We start from the raw sequence: 23,929 nt of genomic DNA, 5'->3' as shown, positions 1-23,929 counted from the left end.
ATAGATTTTAGATTTTTGTATCAATCTATCTGATAAAGCTAATCAAAGCTGGCGGCAAAGGTGACAAACAGGGTGTGAGATCAAATCCCAACTCTTTAATGAAAACATGGTGTGTGGACTTCTGATCTTGGCACTCTTTCCTACGGTAGTTCAAAAAAAGTTGATAAAATCATCACTGAGAGGCGCTGCGATAAATAACCATGTTTGTCCTACCACTGCTTGCAGCCTTGCTCAAGTTGCCATGGTGACTGTACCCTGTTGAACCTTCTTGGCTTCCTCACGTGTGCCGTTAACAGCTATATTTGCTGCTTGATTTTTATTTCTTTGTTCAATCATGTTACCAAGTGTTTTTGTTTTTTTTCTTAAAATATAGGAGACCTTACTTTCGTTACATAATAATTAAAAGTTTATATTCACAGATGGTGATTTAGACTTTTTTTTTTTTACTTGTTTTGAGCTTTGTGAGTTAAAATCCTCAGAAAAAGAGATTTAATACATGGTGCCCAAAAATTGGGTTCAAAAGTAGATGAAGTCAAACAATAACCATTATTGATATTTTTGGATAAAAACCATCAATCAGTTAATGCTTTGTTCTTGTTGGCTGGTAAAGGATTCTTGAGCAGCAGTGTGTCATTTCATACATAAATAAAGCAGCACATGGCTCACAATTGATTTTGTGAGTTATCTCTTGCGATAACTCACAAAATAAGCAACTGAATTGTGAAGGAGAACCTTTTCATGGATCTCGTCAAGAATGTCCTCCAGGATGTAGGCGTGTATGTTCCCTCATCAGCAATGAATAGAAGATTTCGGGGCCACATAACCGAGGATGAACAACACGATGTCAAATCTCAAAAACAGAAAGGTCAGTTGGGAATTTGCAAAAATATCTCAAAAGAAACCAGAGCATTTGGAACAAGTTTCAATGGACTGATGGAACAAAAATCAACTTCTATCAAAATGTCAGAGGGTGGTGGGGAGGAAATGTAATCTTTTAATGACCCAAAGTGTAGCATTCCTGTCAAACGCGGCGGAGGCTCTGTTCAGGTTTGGGCATGGCAGCCAATAAAACAGGCACATTGGCCGTAATAGATTAATTCCCCCATGATGAAACAAACAGGATGGATACAGCTGTATACAGGAGCATTACAGGCACTTATATTAAGCCAAATGTATCAGAGCTCGTTGGATGACATTTCATTCAGCTGGACAACAGTACTTAGCATATGGCCAAAAAAACACCAACAAGCTTTTTAGGTTGAAATGGGGAATAATCCTCGACTGGCTAACCTGATTTCTATCGGCTTCCACATGCTGTAAGACTAGACTGAACGCAGGGAGAGCCCAAAAAAGGCCACCGCTGAACGTTGCAGTCGAGGCCCAGGAGGAGGTCACTACAAAGGATGCCAAGTGATTGGTGAGGTCTGTGGAAAGTCTGCAATCACAAAGTGATGGTCTGAGGTTTCCTATAAAATCCTAAATATCATGATTTTGTTAAATCATTCCAACTGATTCGAAACCCTTAACTTTTTGGGTGCCTTTTATATTTAAAAGGCTGTACATCCCATTCACAAGAAAACATTTCAAATTAAATCTGAGATCATGTTCATTTAAAGTGATTGAGCAGAAATGCTCAGAAAATGAAAAACAAAACTGGCAAAATACTTAAGCACTGGCCAGTAAAGTCGATTCTGATTCTGGAGGGATGAACCTTTGAATACACCCATACATAAGATGTCTGATTCCTGAGATAATTGGAAATTTCCACCTATTTAAAATGCATTAAAGCTAATAAGGACAAAAAGCCTTCAACTTGGCACTGAAACAGTGTGTCACAACTTTCTTAATAGTTTTCCTAAATTCAGTCTGAGTTTCATGTTTATTTGTCAGTTATTGTTTCCTTAGTGTTTGATTTTGAAGGCAAAAAGTTTAACACAGACTAAACTGTCTATTATCTTCACAATAATTCTAACACTGCGGCACACACAGGCCTCCCAGTGGAGATGCTGAAGTGACGCATTGTTAGAGGTTGGCTAAACGGTAACTCGTTACGTAGCTGCACATGAGCTGCACCGTTTCTAGTGAGCTCCAAATATGGTGAGAAGCTACATGATTTTATTGAGAGGAAAAACCAAACAAAAATCTGTCTTAGTCACTGTATTCCAAAGACAATTCTGTTTACATACCATAATTGCACCATAAATTACTTCACTGCTGAGATGGCGATCTCCTGTCATCCTGCGTTTGTACCTGAACCTGCAGTGCCATCTGCTGCTCTTTGGTATAAAATACAGTCCACAAGGACCACAGAGTGAATGAGTTGACAGGTCATGCGCTGCGTTCAGGGGCTCATCGTAAACGTCTAATCTGTAAATGTAAGCCGTGCGTTCAAAACTTTCACCGGGAAACGATCGTGAGTCGAGTAAAATTCCCATTGGTGGTTGGTAGGTCATGTGTGTTTATGCTTCCTGGCTCCATCACACCTGGTACAAATAAAAGGGTCATTATTACGCTTCTGGTGAAGTTTGATGATGAGCTGACCCATTCATATCTGCCCAACCAGGGAAACATCTAAAACATGGAGGCTGGTCTGCTGGTTTTAGACTTCAGTTCTGAGTGAAAGTGATTGGGAGGCGGCTCTGAAAACCGTGCTGCTCTGTCAAGTCAACACATGCCATGTCAGTCCCCTCTTTAACACTGTGACTTCACCAGCTGTGAATTAGTTGTTGTTGTTTTTTTACTGTGTGAGAAATGGCATGTGAGGCATGAGAGAATGAAAAAACTGTCATGTTGCATTGGTTTCAAGCTCAATGCACGACAATTGAGAACCCTGATTTAGGGCAGCTGTGCCCAGACGGACAAGGGTCCTCATTCATAAAAATGTTCTTAAATTTTGTGTGAACTTAGTGTACATGGGCAGATTTTCAGAATCTTTTTAAATTAAGATCAATAAATCTTTCCATAAAGCTCATGCAAAGGCTTGGACACAAATTTAGGGATTATGAATAATACCATCTACTTAAGACATATTTGGCCTTCTCAGTCTTACTTCGGGTGCATTTTATAAATGAAACCCCAAGATTGAGGAACAATGCCTACGTGATCAGGTCAAACAGCTTTGAGGGATTTCTCATCCCGTGGCACCTCCTAAAGGGGCTTTGATTTCAAATATTTTCATAAGATGCAACAATTTCATCAACAGGTACACACACAACTAAATAGTGTGCTGAATTATTCAAGTTCAAACTGTGACATTTGAATCAAAATTGAAGATTCATCATTTAAAAAAAAAAAAAGGTATAGTTGGGGATTTGTAGTCAATATTTCAAATAGCGCTTGAATGCAGCTGGCCTAATCCGTTCTAATCTGGGCAGGAATGTCACCACTTCAGAGATGACATCTGTGGATAGCAGCTTTACTATTCAACTGAAACTAACGCATGGCCGTCATTTTTCCGAGACAAAATGACCATCACAACATGCCAGAAGGTTACTCTTATATCATGCTCTGTTCTCTGCATTTCTCTCTTCCTGCCCAGGATGCTTTTACCCAGAGGGAAAAAGGAGAAGGGGCAGCCTGAAGGTAAGGCAATTTATCTGGTCATCATCCATCCATCTCCAGTGTTGATTTTTAGCACTTGTTGTTGTTGTTGTTGCTACCAAAGAGCACCGGGCCTTTAACCCACTGTCCTGCAGACATTTCTTTATAATGCTACACAATCCGGTTTTGCGTGTTAATAAAAATCGTGCATTTTCCGCATGCTCTTGTATATATGTTTAAACACTGTTTAAATTGCTGTTGTTGAATTAGGTGGTCATGTTCAATTCAACAGCTCATTTCAAACATAACGCAAACGAAGGTGCTGTGTTTTTTTTAATGCCATCTGTACATGAAGGTGGTCACTAAAAACAAGCAAAGTCTCCTCAGTGCAATCAGCAGATTTGGAGATTTAGAACCCTCTTATTTGAACGTTTAAAGTAATAAACGAATAGGCTACACCATATCTGGCCTATTCATACTTATTTGGGAGTTACTTAGTTCACCTGGTAGCAAGCACACGTGTGGAGGCTTCAAACTGAATTTGTCATCCATCTTGAGCGTGAGTGACCAATGGGAATCGAAACCTGATTATATGTGATTACATCGGTACGTGGATCCCTGATCAAGTCAAATGTACTATAAGCTGTTGATGGACGGACTCTACATTTAAAATCCGGTAGGCTCAAGTTTTGCTGAAGAGTCAATGTAAAAAATTCCCCGAGTCAACGTAAAACCTCTGTTTGTCTGCATCATCACTACAGTATCGCACGCCAGTGGCCTACAGAGTGAGCAAAGTGTGGACGCCGTTTATAAGAAAGCACATTAGCCGGGCCATTTGCCGTATGCTCCTCTCAGATCCAGCAGTGAAAATACACCACACAGTTGTTGCTTGCCAAGTAAAAAAATGTACAACACGTCGGACGACCAAATAGTGACAGAGTTTATGCTGCTCCTTTGGACAAAAGTCTGTAGAGCACTTACACTCACCTGAATAGATGTCATGTGAACCCCTAGATTCTTACACAGCCAGCACAATCATGAGAAATAACAACAACATCCCAGATGAAGAGAAGAACTACCAAATGTACCCCCCCCCCCCCCCCCCCTGTGGTATCTAAATATTTGTTAATACTTCCCTGGTCTTTTACCAAGGACATACATGTCTCCAACCATTTGGTCTTCCACTTCCACGGTTCTACCGGCCAAACCATGAGGATACTTTGTGGTATCTGTTTGATGATGTCCTCAGAATCATCCCACAACCAACCCAAGTGACAGGGCGCCATGTTGAAATAGACAAAGAAATATGGGCTGAAATCGCCACTGATTAATTTTTCGAGGGAGCAAGGGAGGTGGCAGTTGTTATTTTGTTGTGTTGTTATTGCTCAAATTGATGAATTTATAGATTTTCAGATGTACAAGTTGCTATGAAATATTTTTACATTTAAAAAAGATGGTTTTAAAAGTTTCAATGTTACTGTTTTTGGTCTTTTACGCGTGGTTTGTCAACTCAAAAAATTATAATTAAATATGTTTTATTGTGGACAAATTAACCAGAAGCTGTGTCATAACTAACATTCTCAGTACATGGAATTTCAAAGCATTTCATTCATTTTTGGAGCTATATTTAGAGAAAATGCAAACTGTATTGGCAACTTTCCAACTATTTGTAAAAAAAGTCTTTATTTTAGAAAACATAAAGTTGAATTAGTGGATGTAAAGTCAAAAGTTCTCTTTGGGAAGACATAGTTTTAAAATGTATTACACTTGAGTACTATTATCATTTGTCTGCAACAGAGTTGACTGATTTTACTGTTAGTACGATGATATTCAGATTAAATATTTTAAATCTTACATGTTTAAGCTTTGCAAATGCTGGAAGTGTTAAATTGAAAGTATTCTCTATGAGAATAAAAAAGGTTTAACGAAAAAATCTTATTTTTGTCTAAACTTGAAATGTACCCGCAATTCTGAAATGCCCTATATATACAATTTTGAAGTAGGCTAAGCGCCTTTGTGCGAATTGAAAAGTGAAAACCGGGCTGACAGACACAGGCCCAGTTGTTTGGAAAGTGTTAGCAGGGCCGCCGATAGGGGGGACAAACGGGTATTTTGTCCCGGGCCCAGGAATGGGCCATTATTTCCATATTCTTCTCGATGACACGAATAGAAAGGAAGTGTGTAACTGAAGTGAAGCACGCCTGTTTGTTTTTAGTTTCCCAGCACTCAAGTCACATGACCAACAATACCAGCCTAGCGAATCAGGGAGGAGTACGTCCGCAGTAGCTAGAGCTCAGCACTGCGGATCCTCGTTTCTCCCCGTTTACAACTGCTAAAATCAGCATCTTATGCGAATGCTTACGTGGGCTCCGGCGTCTTTGAATCCTTCCACCTATGAAGTCGTATTCCAGTATTTTAATGTAAATGGACAGTGCATCCGCGATAGAAACGATATAGAAACAGATTAGTATAAATGGCACCTAACTGTTTGGAGACTTTACAGACAAAATGATTTGTTGAATTGGAGAGCAGTCTTGTTGACTGTATCTGTCACAGCTGCAAGAACTTGAACTAGCTGAGAAGGAACTCGGCGAACTGTTTGCTGTAATGAATGACTTGACCGAGGGATTTCTGTCCTCTCCAGTTGGACCGGGTTTCTACTCTTCTGTGATGTATCGGTTGTCAGTGCCGGAAGATCCAGACCAGTGGGATGTGGACCCTTCTCCTTCGCTCACACACGCTGTTGAAGCGATGGCAAAAGTGAAGAGCCTTGGACAAGGCAAAAAATACAATCTGATTGCTCAAGCCATACCCATCTATGGCTTTGGGATCCTGCTTTACATCTTTTATATTATCTATAAGGTAACCACTTTGACTGGCCCGTCTGATAGGCTGATTGTGTGAAAATGACATGCTGCTACACTTGTAATCAGGGTTGTACATGCCCGTAAAGTGTTTTCAGCTTTATGCTGCATTGGAACGATTGTGCATTTACATACCAATTAAGAAATGTAATACACAGTAGGTTTATTTTAATTATCAGCACTGCTCTGCCACTACAACCATGTTCATGTTCACAGCTGACATGTAAGGGGAAGGCGAATAAATCAGGAAACTATACGACAGTGACAAACGCTAACGTGAGGAATACAAATTGTAAGTACCTCCAGTATTTTGAAGTATTTGTCACATGGTGCAATTTCAGATTCTTTGGGGGGGGGTTCAGGATTAAATGAGAATTATTTTATGGGAGAGAATTGTTTTCCTGAGCAAATAATAGTGGGTAATTCTTGGAAAGGTCTCCCCCACTAGAACAACCAAAGCTAAAGTAGTAAAGCATCTCATTGGTGAATGAATGGCAATCCCACTACAGCACAGCAGAATAACCAGGCTCCCTTTAGCATCTCGGGGTACTTGTTTTAGCCACTGACATATTCAGTCATTTGAATGTATAGTATTTTCATAAATGCTCATTATATTTGTATATTAAAACAGTGTATGTTGCAAATTGTGTAGTGACCGATTCTGAGTTTGCGAGGCTCCAGGAAAGACTCCAGCAAGCAGAAATGAAGATGGAGAGGATTATCTCAGGGAGAAGTGCTTGTTCTTCGAGGTGAGAGTTGTTTTTCCTTCTGACATCCAATGTGTTACTTCCCATAGTGCCAAGTAGCACAGAAATTACTTCAGATTGGGACAAGTTGTGTTAGACGTGGCATGAAAGGCAAGGCAAGGCATCTTTATTTATATAGCGCATTTCATACCACAGGCAACTCAATGTGCTTTACATAAAGACAAGGCATTTAAAAGAACAGCATAAAGCAGCAATTTAAAGAGAAAAAAAATAGAATAAAAATTAAAAACACAGTTTAAAGCAATCAAAGAAGAGGGGTTAAAGAAAGATATAAACTCAACCATAAGCACACCGAAAGAGAAATGTTTTTAACCTGGATTTAAAAGTGCTTACAGTTGGGGCTGATTTCAGTTCTGCTGGTAGTTTGTTCCAGTTGTGTGCAGCATAACAGCTAAAAGCTGCTTCACCGTGTCTAGTTTGAACTATGGCCTCCACTATCTGACCTGAGTCAGTAGATCTCAGAGCTCTACTGGGTTTATACTCTGCTAGCATGTCATTCATGTATTCTGGACCTAAACCATTCCGTGATTTGTAGACGAGTAGCAGAACTTTAAAATCTATTCTGTTTCTGACCCTGAAAGAGAAAGAGAAATTGTTCAAAGATGTAAAAGCCACTGATATATTTCACTGACGTGGATGTGCTTTTACTTTAGTTAAACAGCCCGTAGGTCATATTTTATAATGGCATGAATTGTTCTGAATGTAAATGGATGATTAAGGAATACTCAGAGCACTCAGTGGACTAAATTAGTCTTTTGACGAGGTAAGTAATGTGATTTTTTTCCGAAGCAACTGACAGAAAAGTTTAGGAAATCAAGAAGATTCAGGAACTGGAGAACAAAGAGAAAGCACACATTGATATATATATATATATATAGAGAGAGAGAGAAGAGAGAGAGAGAGAGAGAGAGAGAGAGAGAGAGAGAGAGAGAGAGAGAGAGAGAGAGAGAGAGAGAGAGAGAGCAAATTCGATGCAAGCAGTTTACTAACCTGGTTTGAAGTGATCTGGTGGAGAATTGTTACCTCACTCCTGACTTTGTTGCCATGTTTGTGCTGCTCTCTAGTGGCAGAAGGCGGAAGAGTAAATCCTCAACATCGAAGAAGGAGGAGAAGCTGCTCAGGCAGCTTCGACAGATCACACTGCTGATGCAGGAGGGTCGGTTGGAGGGAGCCTCCCCAGAGATGGAGGCTGAGCAGGTCCCCTATGGTGCAGAGTGGGAAGGTACATGCCTGAAAATACATCTCCAAGCTCCTCACGTGATTTCATATCATTTGTTATAGGAGCAGATTTAGTCTCCTGTGAAATCTTACATGTATATTGACACAGGCTACCCAGAGGAGACCTACCCAGAGTATGATGTTCCCTCTGGCAGATGTGGGTTTGAGACCATCAGGCCAGAGCAACCTCCCATTCAGCCCACTGCTGAGGCCCTAGCGGAGAGGATGGAGCAAGAGGAGGAAGAGCTTATGGCAAGGAAACTCTCCATAGTTCAAGAGGAAGAAGAAGACGAAGACAAAAGAGAGGATGCAGATGAGGATGAAGAGGAAGAAGTAGAGGAGACTGAAGAGGAAGTAGAGGAAGGCGTGGTGGAGGAGGAGGAGGAGGAGGAGGAAGAGGACTTAGCGGAGAAAAAGCAGTTGCTTAGTCCCCCTCTGCAGGCTGATGAGAGGAGGCAGGAAAGACTTGGTTTGGAGGTGAGCAGAGAGCTGCAGCGTCAAAGTGGAGGAAAGAAACAAATAAGCTTTAGTGAGAAGAAACATGTTTTCCGCTACCCCCGAGAGGACACTTTTGAGGATGAGCAAGCAGATGAGGTGGAGGAAGAGGATGAGGATGAGGGAACAGAGGTGGAGGAGGAGGATGAGGGGACAGAAGTGGAGGAGGAGGAGGAAGCTGAGGACGATGATGAAGATCCGCTGATGGAGGCAGAGAGTCTACTGTTTAGTTGTGAAGGCTCTTCAAACCCAGAAGAAGAGGCAGAGGAGGACAAAGAAGAGTTGTTGTTGATGTCAGTGCCGGTGGAGGGCGACGGTCATGTCCCTGTAGACGTGCCCAAAGAAGTGGGGGTGAGCGGGCTGAGGATGCGGAACAGGAGGGAGACATAAAGTACTGTTCTTGTGTCTAAAATACATTTTTACACATACAGTGAGCTTAGTCTTCCTACTGTGTTTATCCTTTTCCCTTATATGTTTAAACTATTGAACCCAAGCAAACAAAGACATAACACCATTGTACAAAAGAATCACCTTTAATGTAGCAAAAGCCTCTATCGACTTCCCTTTATTTGCAGGCATTTGACACAAACAAGCAGCTGAAAAGAATATTCAGAAGTTCAGGCTCCTATTCATTTATAATATGTGTATGTTTGCTATGGTTTTTAAAGGCCCTCCACATAGGTGTTTTCAGTTGTTTGCCTAATAAGTTTGCCCTCTTTTTAATGTGAGTGGGTGTGAGTACAGTTTGCTTAGCCATGACAACATCTGAGTGTGTGAAGTGCCTTTAATTTAACGAAATTATACGAAGATCATTATAAATCAAGATAAACAACCCAATAGTAACACATTTTCAGATAAGAGAGAACATTTTGGACCCACAGAGCAATTGCACGGCCCATAATTACTGTCATTACCTCAGATATGTCATCATTGTTCCACACGTCTTGTTCTGTATGTGACACTTTTGTTGACACTTTATAATCTGGAAATATTTCACAGGTTTCACATGCTCAGAGCGGCGTCAGAGAGCAGAGGCTTATTGGTGTGTCACATTGTCAGTATCCGGCAGTTTCAGGCTCCTCTCTTGTGGCTCAGTATGGTTCCTCTCTGTGGGGATGCTCATTTTGCTATTGTGGGAACAGCTTTGAGTGTGCAGTGAATAATAATATGAATAATATCCAGGAGGCATCACAGTTTATCTCTACCAGAAAGAATTCAACAAAGAAAAAAGATCCCTCCAGAGAGCGTAGCGAAGAAGTTGTGAAGGGGGAGGCTGTGAAGAGAAAATCTTTGCAAGTCTGTAGTAACTGTAAATGTAATCATGTTATGCAAAAATAGATACGAATAAAGATCCATGTACACAAACCATTGTAGTAAATGTATGTTGTAACAAAACACATCATCAGGACAATACAAGCCATTCTAAAATCGCCATTTCTCGATTCATGTGACTGAGTTACACCTAATTAAAACATTGTGAAGAAATCTGTCTTTTGCACTTGTTGTATTTTAACTGTTCAAGAGCAGTGTGTGGCCACGATTCAGTTTCCAGGGACGGAGGTCAAAAGCAATAAGGTTCCCAGCGACTGAAAAACAGAAGGTGATGGAAAGTTGTTATGATGAAATCAAGTTCATTGTGCTGTGTATGTAAATGCCTTTGCATCAATAAAAGAAAGCCACTACAGCAGGTGCAGAGAGTCTGTGTCAACTTGTGGAAATGTATAAAAGGCACTATTAGGCCATTATATGTTGAAGCAATACAATGTAACTTCTCAAAAAGCCCACTCTGGAGCTCCCCCTACAGGCTTGGAGGTAATGTACGGTTACACTGTCGTAAATACAACACCCTTTCGCTTTCACGTTTCACGTTTGTTGACGAACCGGCGAGGAGTCAGAAGGTGCAAGCTATGTCGACCGAGAAGGTAAGAGTAATCAAATGTACCTGGGAGCGTGAGAGGGGTCTATTTGTTTTTGCGGTAGGTGTGCCAGAAAGCAAGTCGAAGTACTTCCGCTCAGCTCGCGGGCCGCTCCCGGGCCGGTCCAGCAAAGTTACATAGCGCAGTTTTTCCAACTCAGACCCCCGAAGGGCATAGGAGACAGGCCAATCGTAATATTAAAACTCATTCTAGCCGCACAATTTTTTTCAAGCTGTTATTTTAAGGTAGAAATGTTACATAGTACTGCTTTAACTAATACATATGATGATGAACAGGATGCCTGCAAGTAAAGGAAAAGAAGTCAATTAAAGGGTTGTTCAGCGTTATTCAATGAGGAAGTCAGCTGATACACAAGCCAGGAACAGTAATGATAATAATGATTCCTTTACAACCCTACATAGCCGGCAGGTTGGTCTTTGTCTAACGTCCGACACTTGAATGAAGCTCCATTCAAAGCTTCCACTGTGTTTCCTCGTATCCTGTGAAGAGAGAATATAATCCCAACAGTACAATTGTATCAGCATACAGTAATTTCTTTTCAGCCGATCTTCACTGGAGAGGTCTGTGTTGTTCTCTTTCATATCGTTTCACGTCTTGTCTGCCAATTTTGAGGTTCACTGACATTCGCTGTGTCATCCATGACGGTCTTCTCCCCTGTTGCCTTACTGCAGCCCATATCATCACTCTCTCGCCAGCGTGCTTCACTGTTGAGACTTTTCATTCATTGTTGAATGTTTTTTTTGTTTTGTTTTTTCCACATGGAGCAACGATGTAGATAATGAAAACCTAAGAAGGTTAGGGTATTTTCAATATAGACTCTCTACAGTATTTGTCTTTGATTACTCATAAAATAAATTCTCTGCTACAAAAAAGGTGATGACCAGGGCTCTCAAGTCTCACGCAATGAGCGTGAGACACACGCATTTCAACAAGTTCACACGCTCACACGCCACACATGCCATTTCTCACGCTGAGAAATGACCAACTTCGTCGCACAGAAATTCTAATGGCCGATACTATAAACGAGTCAGTGGCAGGTTACTGTGCGCTCGTACAGCTCAGAACTATAGCTCTGGTACAGCTGTCTTGATTTAACAAGCCATCGGCAAATCACAAAATAGAATTTCTCAGCCAATCAGAAAACATAATTTCTTGTTGCCGGGTGTGAAATAGCTTTCAGCTGCAAGCACGCGTCCCATGAATGCACAGCGGACATAGCCTATTATGCTCTGAATGCGTGCAGAAGTTGTAGACGAGCTGGAGGTGGAAGAGAACCGTCAGGATAATCAGCAGGTCATATCTTCATTTATTTGAATCTTTTATTAGTTAGTATAGTTTTCCTACTCCTTGTAAAAGACCAATACCTGCCGATTAAAGTGTTCGTTGGAGTAGTAGACCTAAATATTCAGCACACACCCTTTGACATGAGCAACTTAATGAAAAATGAAAAATATGTAGGAGTGTAATTAGGCTTCCGTGGTTATATTTTTTCAAAGGTGACTGGTATAAACAGATTCCCAATAAGGCTACAATTGCCAAACTGATATTAGTTCTGCCACACTGAAATGCTGATGCAGAGAGGGTTTTTTCCATGGTGGGGCTCAATAAAACCAAGACCAGGAACACGTTGGCTCTGAATGGAACTCTGTCATCCATCATGACTGTGAAAATGGCTGACATTGAGCCACAGTGCTTTAAATGGGAGCCCCCAATATCAGTCATCAAGCATCAAAATCTGCCACAAACACTTACAACAACACTCATAAACAAACACACACAGAGAGGGACTGCTCAAGGGGCCCATTTGGGGTTATGTTTGTTTTTCTTAATTTAATTTGTCTGTTTTTTTGTTTGTTAAGACTTTGCATACCTAAAACAATTTATTTTAAAATATAGCAGAATTTAGTGTAAAAGTGAAGATTTGTGATTTTGGTATAAATAAAACATTTTTTTTGTTCTTTAAGTAGCTAGTTTATGGCGATGGGATACTGCAAGGGACCCCCCCCAAAAAAAACCTGAAAGAAACCCCCCCACGCACACGGCCCGGCCCCTGCCCCACCCGAATCTCACTCCAAGCAAACTTGAAAACTTGAGAGCCCTGGTGATGACATATTAGAAAATCTGGCATTTTAGTGATATTGAACAGTGGTGCACAAACTTAATTATTCCAATAATTTCCCGACATTTGAAATAGTTTCTGCTTGTACGTGTATCAAATTGCAACAGTGTATAGCTTTTTGAAGTTTAAGGCCCCTGCTGCAACAGCAAAACTTTTCTCTTTAAGCTTTTCTGTCCCTTTTTTTCTTTGAACATGAGCAACGTTTCAATGAATTTGCATTAATCTTTTCTGGTTGTAACTGATAAAGCAAGTTTAAATAATTAAAAAAAAAAAAAAAGCTTGCTTTTTAGTGCACGATCAAAAACAGACAAATAAAATGCATTCATCCTGGTCTTAGAAGAAGAACGCATTGATGCTTCAAGGGTAAGATCAATCAGCAGCCCGCAGTGTGCGGAGCTCTTTCTCTGATAACACAAAGATGCAAGGCAGAAAACAATACCATCAAAAGAAAAGCAGGCAAGAGAGACAGAGCCACAACAAATCCTGCAAAATGCAGCTTCAACCACAGGATTTAACATGTCTGTTTCCAATCCATCTTTGTCATCCAGACATCGGTGTAATGCTGGAAATGTTTCATGCTGAGAGTGCCAGCATGCTGCTCAACAATGGATCATCTTTCCATTGCACTTTCCACTGCTATTACTTAAGACTCAACTAGTTGGCCATAAATAGGCATGCAGCTTAGTTTGTTGACGCTCCTGTAAAAATACCAGGTCGAGTACGCTTTTACTGCAATAAGCAGAGCTTACTTCTCAGCTTCATATAACATCTCTCTTCTCCTTCCTGTATTCATCATGTGGGCCTTAGCTCCTCCCTATCAATCAACCAGTGCATCAAAATTGACAGGACCGAGCCCGGATGGGAACAACAAGAGAACGTGATTGCTGGGAAGAAATACCTCGTCGTAAAAGAGAAGAAATGTATTAATTTGTACACACCCGATCCAAGAGAGTACATCAATTTGTGCCTCTTCTTCTTCTCCTGAAGAAAACTGGACACAGTTTGACTTACGGTAGGTTTTAATTTTTCCATTAACAAAGAACTGTGTCTATATCACCACAGTAAATTGTACACCGTTTACTGTACATCACAACGACAGCACTAAAAACAGAAAGTGAAAGAACCTTTGGTTCCTGGACACATGTATGAAAAGCAGTCTTTACAGCAAGAGTATCAACAGTTTGGAAATAGAAGTTTAAAATAGAACACAATTGAGTACAAGAATAGCACATTTGATAAAGATTTCCTCATAACCCACAGTAACAATAGCGGTATCAGAGATTGTTCTTTGCCATCATTTAGCTTCTTTCTTTTTTTCTTGTCTAAATGGTCATAAAATACAAAATCTACTATTATATCATATATCTGTGAAAGAAAACTGTCCCATAAGAAGCAAGAGGAATAGCATTTTTGAGTAAAAATGTGAACAGCACAGCATGTGATATAGAGACTTACCGCCAGTCAGATGAGGAATGTATCAAACTCCGCCTCAGTGGAGCACAAAGTTAATCAAAGATGTAAAGCAATGGATGAAATGTGTGTTTAAGCTGTGGTGGATTCACACTCTTGTGTGTTTGTTGGCAGTAAGTGAATCTGTGTTCAGTACATTTAGTTCCAAGTAGACATCGGAGGGTATGAGCACAAACTTCAGCCTGAGTGCCTTGGATAGCTGGTGTCTCTGCTGCCTGTAGTACAGTACGGCATTCATGAATACTCATCTCATTAGTGTAATGTTGTGTAGAACCTACATGTAGTTCAAATATATTGCACATAGACAATGACGGAAATGTTGTCCATAGTGTGCACTTTGGAATACTACCTCCCAGAAGTTTTGCAAACCAAGGTAATTTACTACTCTAAATCAACTCTGCATTAGACAACTGAATTTGGAGAAACACTATCTCTGGTGCAAAGGAGAACAGCAAGAAAGCGCAAAGACCAATTCAAGCTCATTTCGTTTTACGGCCAAAGTTTAACAATGAATTAGTCTTCAAAGGCACAATAAAGTATGTACAGCTGTATCTCTTCCATCACAGACTTCAAAGTAAAGTGCACCATCATCCTATACATTCACATATATGACACTGTGGCCCAATATTGTATATGGTACACAACACCGTGTAACACGCCTCTGCCCTTTTCATGTTTGAGTCTCTAATTGATTCATGTGGAGACGAGGGATTTTCTTGCGATGATAATTAATGCCTGGAGCTCCATGGAGCCAATAATGATGAAACTGTTACAAACTATAGCAGAAAAAGAAAATAAAAACTATGTATAAAACACGTATATAACAAAAAAATAAATATACTGGGATGTGCATATCATTTTTAACTCACTAACTATATAAGCAGTATTCATGCATGATGAAGTGTGTGACTTAGTGTTTTTATGTGGTAGACTCCGTAAAGTCCAGTCAGCTCTTAAAACTTACTAATGTGTAACTGTTAGTTATAACTTACACATAAGGAAATGTTAAATTTCTAAAACTACTACATAAAAGAACAGTGTTGGTTTTTATAATGCCATTACAGTACAAAATGACAATAGTTATCACAACAAATTAAGTAGATTTTGAAAGTGGATTACTCTTTGTGCTTGTTTTCCAAGACCATCTTGAGATTCCACCGACACCCCCCCCCCCCCCCCCCCCCCCCGACCCCCGGACACACACACACACGCATACATAAAACTTGAGGCCCACAAAGTATTTTGGAATATGCAGTACTTCCAAGCTACTGGGTGATTTGGAGATCTCAAACCAGTCCCCAGGGATTCATTAACCGCCCTTGAAGACGGATGAACCCCCTCCTCTCCTCTGCTCTTTAGGCTGGGGTCTATTCACAGGCTAATTTGCTGTCAAAGCTGGAGAGGGCAATGGCAAAGGCTTGCAGGGCACACATTGGATAGTTATAGTCCATTGTGAAGACATCTTCTGCCACACGGCCAAACTGCATCACTATGTAGTCAGCTGCAGAGAAAACAAACAGGGTAACATAAGCTACTTTAAAATGTTTAACGCTCTCTTTTATGTGTACTGTTAATGGTGGGCACCCTATATATTTTGTATCAAATTAAAGAAGCTTATGATAAAAAATGAACACAAGCAATGTATAATCGCAGATTTTACAGTAACAGTAGAGAATTTGGAAAAACATGTTGCTCTTTGGCTCCCCTTACAGTTGTGGGATGTAACACCACTGTGTGTGGAAAAAAAAGACACAATCTGTGAGCTGTGCACACGTACAACCTTGCGCATCTATTTGTTGTCACACTGAAGATGCAACAAAGACGCCCTCCAACGCCTACAAAAATGTCAAGCGACCGTAATGCAAGCGGTGTGGTGAGGGTCGTAAACTGCAGTATCTCAGTTCCCAGGTGCTCCGGGGCGATTTCAGGCCAGGGCATGTGCATAAAAAAAGATCAGTGTACTTCAAAATTAGTAATACATATAGTTATATATATAGTTAAAAAATACCTAGTTCTAAGGTTTACAAACTTCTCAACTGTGCCTTTAATTCAGTCAAGATAACACTGACGGGGCATTTTGATAGAAGTATTTTCACTTGCTTATTGAGGGAAGATACATAGAAATTGAATGGTTATTTTTACTCTCAGCAGAAAACCATCAGGATTTTGTTCCAAGTCGAGCAGTTGTCACTCATCAAGTGAGATGACAAACACTCCTAAAAAAATTAGATCACAATAGGTGGGTTCAATCACATCCTGCCCATAGGTGTTTCAAGGGAGCACTTTAGAATAGAGGGCACTGGTGGAGGTGCGTCAGGCAGCAATGCCTAGCAGGCATACCAACAGCCTGTATCTTCAAATAGGTGTGTCAGTCCAGCCACGAGAAGCTCGATTTAGTAATAATTTGGTCAGAGTAACATTTTTACATGCGTTGTGTGAGTGCACTTTCAGTCTGACTAACACAAATAAATGATTTCTATCCTTTGTCATTTGTCATGTAAACACGTTCAGTGTTGCTTTTTGCTTTATGCCTTTTTGTTTTCATTTCTCCGAACTCTCTGTGACCTGCTGGTCCCACTTTTCTAAAGGATGTTAAGTGCAATCTGTCTATTTTTGCACTTCAAATGCCAAGTTTTATTGGAGCAAACCTAATGGAGAAAGCCCAAGTTAATAAAGAAAAATTGTAACCGCCATTGTGAAACAAATTATCTTCCAGTGAAGTTTTGGACTCCACCAAGCCTTCCTTTGAAGGCTTTCCGTCGACCTTGCTTTGAAGCACACCCCTCTGAAAAAGGCAATATTTAGGACTTCGGACTTCCCTTTTTCCTTAATCAAAATGTGCCACATAACTCCGTTTTACGCTGAGGATGGATGTGCAGCAAAATTCTTTGCAATGAGGATCACTGTAGTCTGCACTTTGATGTGAATTTCAGATCAAAGTGCAGACTACTGTGAATGCAGTTAAAGTATAAAACTCTCTGGCTCTATACTGACCATCAATCATCAGACAAAACAGCTATTCAGTAAAATAGTTTATAAAACAAGGGGCACACCATGTCTCCCCACCTCTTTAGTTTTATTCTCCAATATCAAACCTAAAGAAAAAAAAAAGAAAAAAAAAGTTCATAGATATGGAACTCACGGTCGTTGTCGTGAATAATTTGAAAATTCTTGACAGAAGCCTGCGTGACTCTGCCATGGAAGTTGAGCACATAGGATTGAGTGTCATCATTCCACACAGGTGTCTTGTTGTGAAGTTCAATCACGCTCTCTGTGTTCTTGTTCTGCCACCTGGCTAGCAGTGACTCATGGTCCTGTAATGAAGAAGAGTGGAACAGCTTTGGACACGGACATCACAGTTATCAGATCAATTATGCAAGTAATAGAGGAGGTTGTACTGGTTCAGCAGAGATGTGGATACTGAGAATTAGCCTAATACATACGTTCCGTGGGCGAATAGACACTCTCTCGTGGTCCATGTTCATTCCAGGAATGATGACACTCATCTTGCGGGGTCCTTTGAATCCTAATACATTGGTTTCCTGGATTGAGAAGATGATAAAATGATTATGAGTTACTGAAAGCATGATTAGCCAATAAAGGTGCAATATTTCCAATACACATTTAAAATCTAATGTTGACGTAGAAAATAAAATGAAGGAGAGAGACAGATTTACATTTACCAATATAAAGATTTATACTCCGTTCACAAGCAAGTGCTATGCTGTTATCGACCAGTTGAAGTTATTTCTCTATGCAGTATATCTCAGATTCTTGCATATATATTCGACTAAAGAAACTATAGATTTTGACTTTGATTCCAAAGGGAGTCTCAGTTTGCTGAATAAATCTCTGCACATTTCAGACACCACTTCATGTATTTCCCTGCGTGTTGCATGCTCAGCTGTGCATTTGAACTCACATAGCAAATGGCAGCGAGCTCCTGACGCAGACTGCTAGCCTCGAGGCTGGTGGTGCTCTTCATGGGGTTCTGACCGCTGTCATATACTGTGAACTTGGTTCCCATCAGGTTTGACCTGCAAGAAAAGCATCACGCAATAAAGAATCTGATTCATTCATACATGTAAGTCTGTGAAATAACATGAATGGAAGTTTACGGGGCATTGTCCAGTGCGTCTTTGTATAACTAATGTTTATCCATAAGGCTCAGTTTCACTCCAGAATGTGTGAAAGCTGCGTTTCTCCACAGTGCATAAAAGTAAGTGTCACAATAAAGATTGTAAAAAGAATCGTCAAATGGCAACATTTTGTTTTGCCCATTGTCTAATACAGGGCAACATTCATATGATATTACGGTACGCGTCAATAGTTTAGGATTTAATTTACCTGACTGTAATTATGTTTATTTTTCCTTTTTTAACTAAAACTAACTTGTTACAATTGACAGAAAGTTAGAAAAGAAGGTCTTTTGCATGATAGTCTGCTGAATAATGCTCCTGGTAATCCCCTTTTACCACCTCATAAGAGTTGCCGTGGATCTTAAAAGTGGCAAGCATGGATTCTCTCAAAGGTTCCTGTCATGCAAAATGAAGACACCGTGATTTTGGGGCCTTGGAATGGTCACTCTAAAATCTTTGATCTTATATTTGTGAAAGTGCCGCATTCTGAGCTATTTCACAGTCTGGATTGAGACTATGTTGATCCAGGTTGTTTAATTTAAGGAACCTTCAACATCGTGCTGCGGATAGAAATATGAAATGCTAAAACTAGAACCCAAGAAACACAAACTGCTATTCGACTGCATACATATTTTGATTCTGAAATGATTTTTTTTTTTAAAACACACTGAAGGTTCGACATTATAAACCTGAAACCTGAGCTGTTCAGCTGTAGAGGCAGCGCAGGGTCATTTCCACAGTCACAGAACCACTTTCGACTGAAAACCACCTCTGTCATCATGACTTGCCTAAAATATGTTGTTGTAGAGGTGGCTCAGTCTGGAGTGTGACCTCAGCAGCTGCATACTGATCGATCATACAAATATATCAGACAAATTCTGAGTTTAGCTAATACAATATAACATTTAGTGATTGTAGTAAATAGTTTAGAAAGATGTTACAGGGCCAAGCTGAAACCAGCATATGGGGGAGAAAATGTTGCAGTCCCAAACCCATCAGCTGGTTCAGCACCACTGACAGCACAGTTAAGACTACTGATAAATCTGAGCCATGGTTTTGCCTTAAATTGTTACTTGCACAAGCTTTAGTCAGAATTAATCATTCAGATGGATGACTCTGACAAATTCGAAACTAACATGACAAAACAACCTTCTGCCCATGCACTGTTTTTGCTACTGGGGGATGGTCACCACTCCACAGAGAAGGGCAAAAGGTTAATGGCTCAAGCTTTCCCTTTAAGTCACTTCTTACATGGGGCGACCTCTGGATGAATGGTACAGTTATTTATAGTGCACAGTAAAAGCACTGCATTAATGGCTTACCATGGCTTTACACTTCTTTTTTTACTTCTTATGTTTTGGTAAGTGTTGCAAAGTCATTGCTACATTGCACTGCAAACCCGCCATAGCATTTATAATCAAGGGTATTACATTATTTTCACATGACCTGTGATGGCAGTTGTATGTTTAAATCATACTAGTATGTCATCTAAGCATTATTGCAGCAGTCCAGTCCACAGAAAAAGAAAATCCTGATAATTCTACAACAGATATAGATACAGTCCGATGATTTCCGAGCCTAAATGAACTGATCTCAATCCCTACTCGTCTGGCGAGAACACAAGAGGTGGTCAAAGGTGTTCTATCAAGCCAAACCATGATCTCATTTCTCATTTTCGAACTAAGTCATTTTAGTGCCTAAATCAAGGCAAACAGAGTGATAATAACGCAAACAAACAAACAAACAAACAAACTTGAAATGCAGTCCAAAACTTTAAAATAGCATAGGAACAACCTCAAAGTACTGTCTTTGTTCCTGGATGATAATGTGCACCAGCCATGCATATCACAGAAACACTGGCTTTCTGTGTTAAAGGTTTTCACAGCCAGTCGAATCTCATGTACATCGAGTCTCGGCCAGCGTTGAGATTCCATGTACATGTGGGTTTCAGGAACCTTTTTATTTTCCAAACGTTTTATTCTGCAGAATGGAATAAAAGCTCAGATCTAACTAAATTCATATTAATACAACTGCATATGTTTCTTTTTACAAAACATTTTTCTTTTCTTATTTTGCTTTATTTTGAGTCCCACTGAAGCATTAAACTCAACCAGTGTAGTTGAAAAAGCTAACTGTGGTTCTTTTACCTGACACTGTGCAAGTGTCATTTTGCAATGGCGTTACGAATCCGCAGCGGTCAGTATAGCTCTTTTAGAGGCCATACTTCATTTAGAACAATCCCCTCAAGGACTCTCAGGAAGCACGAGATAAAAGGTCACTGTTCATTTAAATTTAGATCTCCATCATTCAGACGGGATTGTGACTGCAAAGGTTTGAGCAGCGCATCGACCAGTGGTCAGACCAGCTCTGAAGATTTATAGGCTATGCAGAGCCACGTTTGATTACACTGCAGAGGAGTTTCCATGGAGTTGAAACACCGCATTGAAGCTGTCTTTTATCTGACTACTCGCTCTCTAACAATATCAAGCACGATAAAATTATTTTAACGAGCATATCACAGAGCTTTTTCATTGATGAGTGAATAATGTGTGATGTATTACAGACGGTTCATACAGTAATATGACAAATACATTTGTCTAAATCATGCCGTTTCTTTGTTGAGGCTTAATGACAACAGGAAATTTGATTCTTCTACAAAAATTTGCCTTACATATGTAAACATCTTGATTAGTTTTTAAAGTGTTTAAGTCTTGAGCCACCCCTCATTTCTCTGAATATTTAGCTTCCAAGGAGCCAGACTTTCTTTACATTTAAACATTTAAAGAGGTCTTTGACAAAAGTTCAGTCCAGTCCTTGTACATGACCATCTTCAAAGGAACCTCTCTTTATTTTTTCATTTCTTGAGCCACTAAAAACTCATCTATGACTCATTCAACCATAAAAACAGCATCTAACTGAAGGGACAAAACAGTGTTGTTTCTGCATATAAGAGACAGCTCATCAGAGAACCCATTTTCAGTTGTATTTCTGGGCAATTTGTTAAAAGCTGTCTGTTTCATTTACAAAAAATACCAGAGATAACACAGTTTGACGGACTTGAACTATCATTTTTGAATAAGAAATGTGATTTCCAAAAGAGTTATTAGAAGAAAACCTGAAAGATCAGTTGATCTAACGACTGTTTACTGAAGAAGCCTCATCAAAAATGGTCTCCATGCAAGGGTGGCTGTCAAGAAGCCATTCTTAAAGAAGGGGAACAGGGAGCGAAGACTGGGGTATGCCAAGTGACACAAGAATTGGATAGAAAATCAGTAACAAGAGGTCTTATGGAGGGATGAATCCTCCCCAGAGCCTGGACCTCAAAACTATTGAAGCAGTGTGGGATCATCTTGACAGAGAACGGAACAAAAAGCAACCAACATCCAAAGAGGAGCTTTGGGATGTCCTTCAAGAAGCCTGGAGAACTATTCCTGAAGACTAAAGAAACGATAAGAAAGCTTGTCTAAGAGGGTTCAGGCTATGTTGAAGAATAAAAGTCTTCATACAAAATAATGACTTTGAAGGGGAACTGCGGTATTTTCAACATTAAGCCTCTTTTAAAAGTCGTCTGCAATGTTTTAGAACCCCCCTCACCGCTTGTTCGTTGATATTACTCCGCCATCAAGTGGTGTGGAGTATAGCAAGTCAGATTCAACTGCTGAGCGGAAGTTTATCCACGGCTGTGAGGTGGCTAAGAAAATAGTTCGAGCATGAACGAGCTGCCAAATAAAACACGACAGAAGCAACTTTTCGCAACGAAATTTGATATGGATAAACCAGTGCACACCAGTAACCACTCCGGTGAGTTGATGATTTTGAAAACGGACGTTTATGGTGCTTTTACGGACCTTTTTGGACATGCACATGACTTGCCGTTCTGAAGCAGGTTGAGAAGAATCAAAATTAGGCAAATACCGGAGACAGCAGTAAAATTCAAAAAAGCGGTGAGAGGGGTTCTAAAACATTGCAGACGAAAAGAGGCTTAATGTTGAAAATACCGCAGTTCCCCTTTAAGGCTCAATAAATTTGGACAAAACCTCTGTTTTTGACCCAAATACCATATTTACATTTATGTTTGCACATATTTCAATAAATCACAGCACCTATTTTCTGTTTTCTTTGCAGAAGTGAGGGCCGGCTTAAGACTTTTACACAGTTGTAAAAATCCACTAATGGCAACAATGGTCCTGATAAACAAACAACCAAATACAAGTTTTAGAAAAATAGTATGCCTTTAAACGCAAGTAAGTCCTAGTGCGGTCCCACAAATATCCAATGTAGCAAAAATATTGAGGATTTACCTCAGTTTACCAATGAAACTCTCTCCACCGCGAGACAGATCCGTGGGATCAATGGAGATGAGGTAATTTGAAGTTTTACTCTTTTTCCTCTTCCTGCCAGCTAACAGGAACACCTGTGACAAACCGAGCCAGACAACAAATCAATACAATTTGAGTAACAGCATTACACTTTAATCAAGTCATATAAACACACATAGTTTGGAGCTACAAAGACTGTATCTTTTGAATCTTTTATGTCTCATGCAGCATTCAGCTCTCCTTTCATGTAAACCGGTTGACACGTGTCTGTTAGCGATGTCGAGCTCTCTCACCTTCTTGCCGTCCTCCCTCTCCAGGTGAAGATAATAGGTTGGGTACATGCCTCGGTCCATGCCCTTCTTGTCCCTGGTGATTCTGCACTTCACTCTGACCCCCTGCGGTGCCGGTCGCAGCGAAAACTCCTCCAGGTCGTCAACATCAATGGCAGGTTCACTGACTGGTGGAGTGGTTGCGGAAGCCAGCTCCTGAGGGAGAGAACAACCCACTGGTGGTCTGTTGATTGATACTTTAAATCGGACTTTTGTTAAAACACTGAAGCGGCATAATGAGGCTGATGATCAACCTGTCCACTGGGAATACGAATGAGCACACTATGTCTAAAATAAGGACCTGGTGCAGAGAAAAAAAGATAGAGCAGACTGATTAAAGGAGGAGAGAGAAAGACCGATTATCATAACACAATGTAGAGACTGCATATCTTCAAATATTTTCAGATCTTCATCTACACTAAGATTATTCTTGGCCTGATTGAGTACATCATTCAAACCTTCACAGTGGAGCATCAGCAACAAATAGCAAACTGTCACTTCAACAAGATGTCTTAGAAAAATCATGCTCAGGAGTTGTTTATTGGTACAGTTCTAGGTTATAAAATAATCTCACAGAGTCTGAATATTAATCATCATTTAGACATAATGTCCAAGAAAAGACAATTTAGCAACTTTTAACGTGAGGTCAAAGAGTTTAAATATAAGGAATCACGTAAGCTTAAAAAAACTGTTGTCCAGAACAACATAACTATATGGCTGCAGTTTACTATG

General features: G+C 40.1%; 1 protein-coding gene across 3 annotated transcripts in view; it reads right to left on the bottom strand.

Moving 5' to 3' along the window:
- Window positions 1-15,606: 15,606 nt before the first annotated feature.
- Window positions 15,607-23,929, bottom strand: part of tub (TUB bipartite transcription factor) — a 55,805-nt gene continuing 47,482 nt past the window's right edge. For all 3 annotated transcript variants that reach the window (XM_075460058.1, XM_075460067.1, XM_075460076.1), the window contains exons 7-12: window positions 23,162-23,353; window positions 22,851-22,963; window positions 18,333-18,447; window positions 17,854-17,952; window positions 17,553-17,724; window positions 15,607-15,911 (exon numbers count right to left, since the gene is read on the bottom strand). In XM_075460058.1, the coding sequence (XP_075316173.1) occupies window positions 15,778-15,911; window positions 17,553-17,724; window positions 17,854-17,952; window positions 18,333-18,447; window positions 22,851-22,963; window positions 23,162-23,353 (825 nt within the window). In that variant the 3' untranslated portion in view covers window positions 15,607-15,777. The remainder of the gene's footprint in view (window positions 15,912-17,552; window positions 17,725-17,853; window positions 17,953-18,332; window positions 18,448-22,850; window positions 22,964-23,161; window positions 23,354-23,929) is intronic.

This window comes from Odontesthes bonariensis, chromosome 1 (genome assembly GCF_027942865.1).
Source record: "Odontesthes bonariensis isolate fOdoBon6 chromosome 1, fOdoBon6.hap1, whole genome shotgun sequence".
Lineage (NCBI taxonomy): Eukaryota > Metazoa > Chordata > Actinopteri > Atheriniformes > Atherinopsidae > Odontesthes > Odontesthes bonariensis.
The sequence above is the reverse complement of the archived record's forward strand: the minus strand, read 5'-3'. Positions and strand labels throughout refer to the sequence as shown.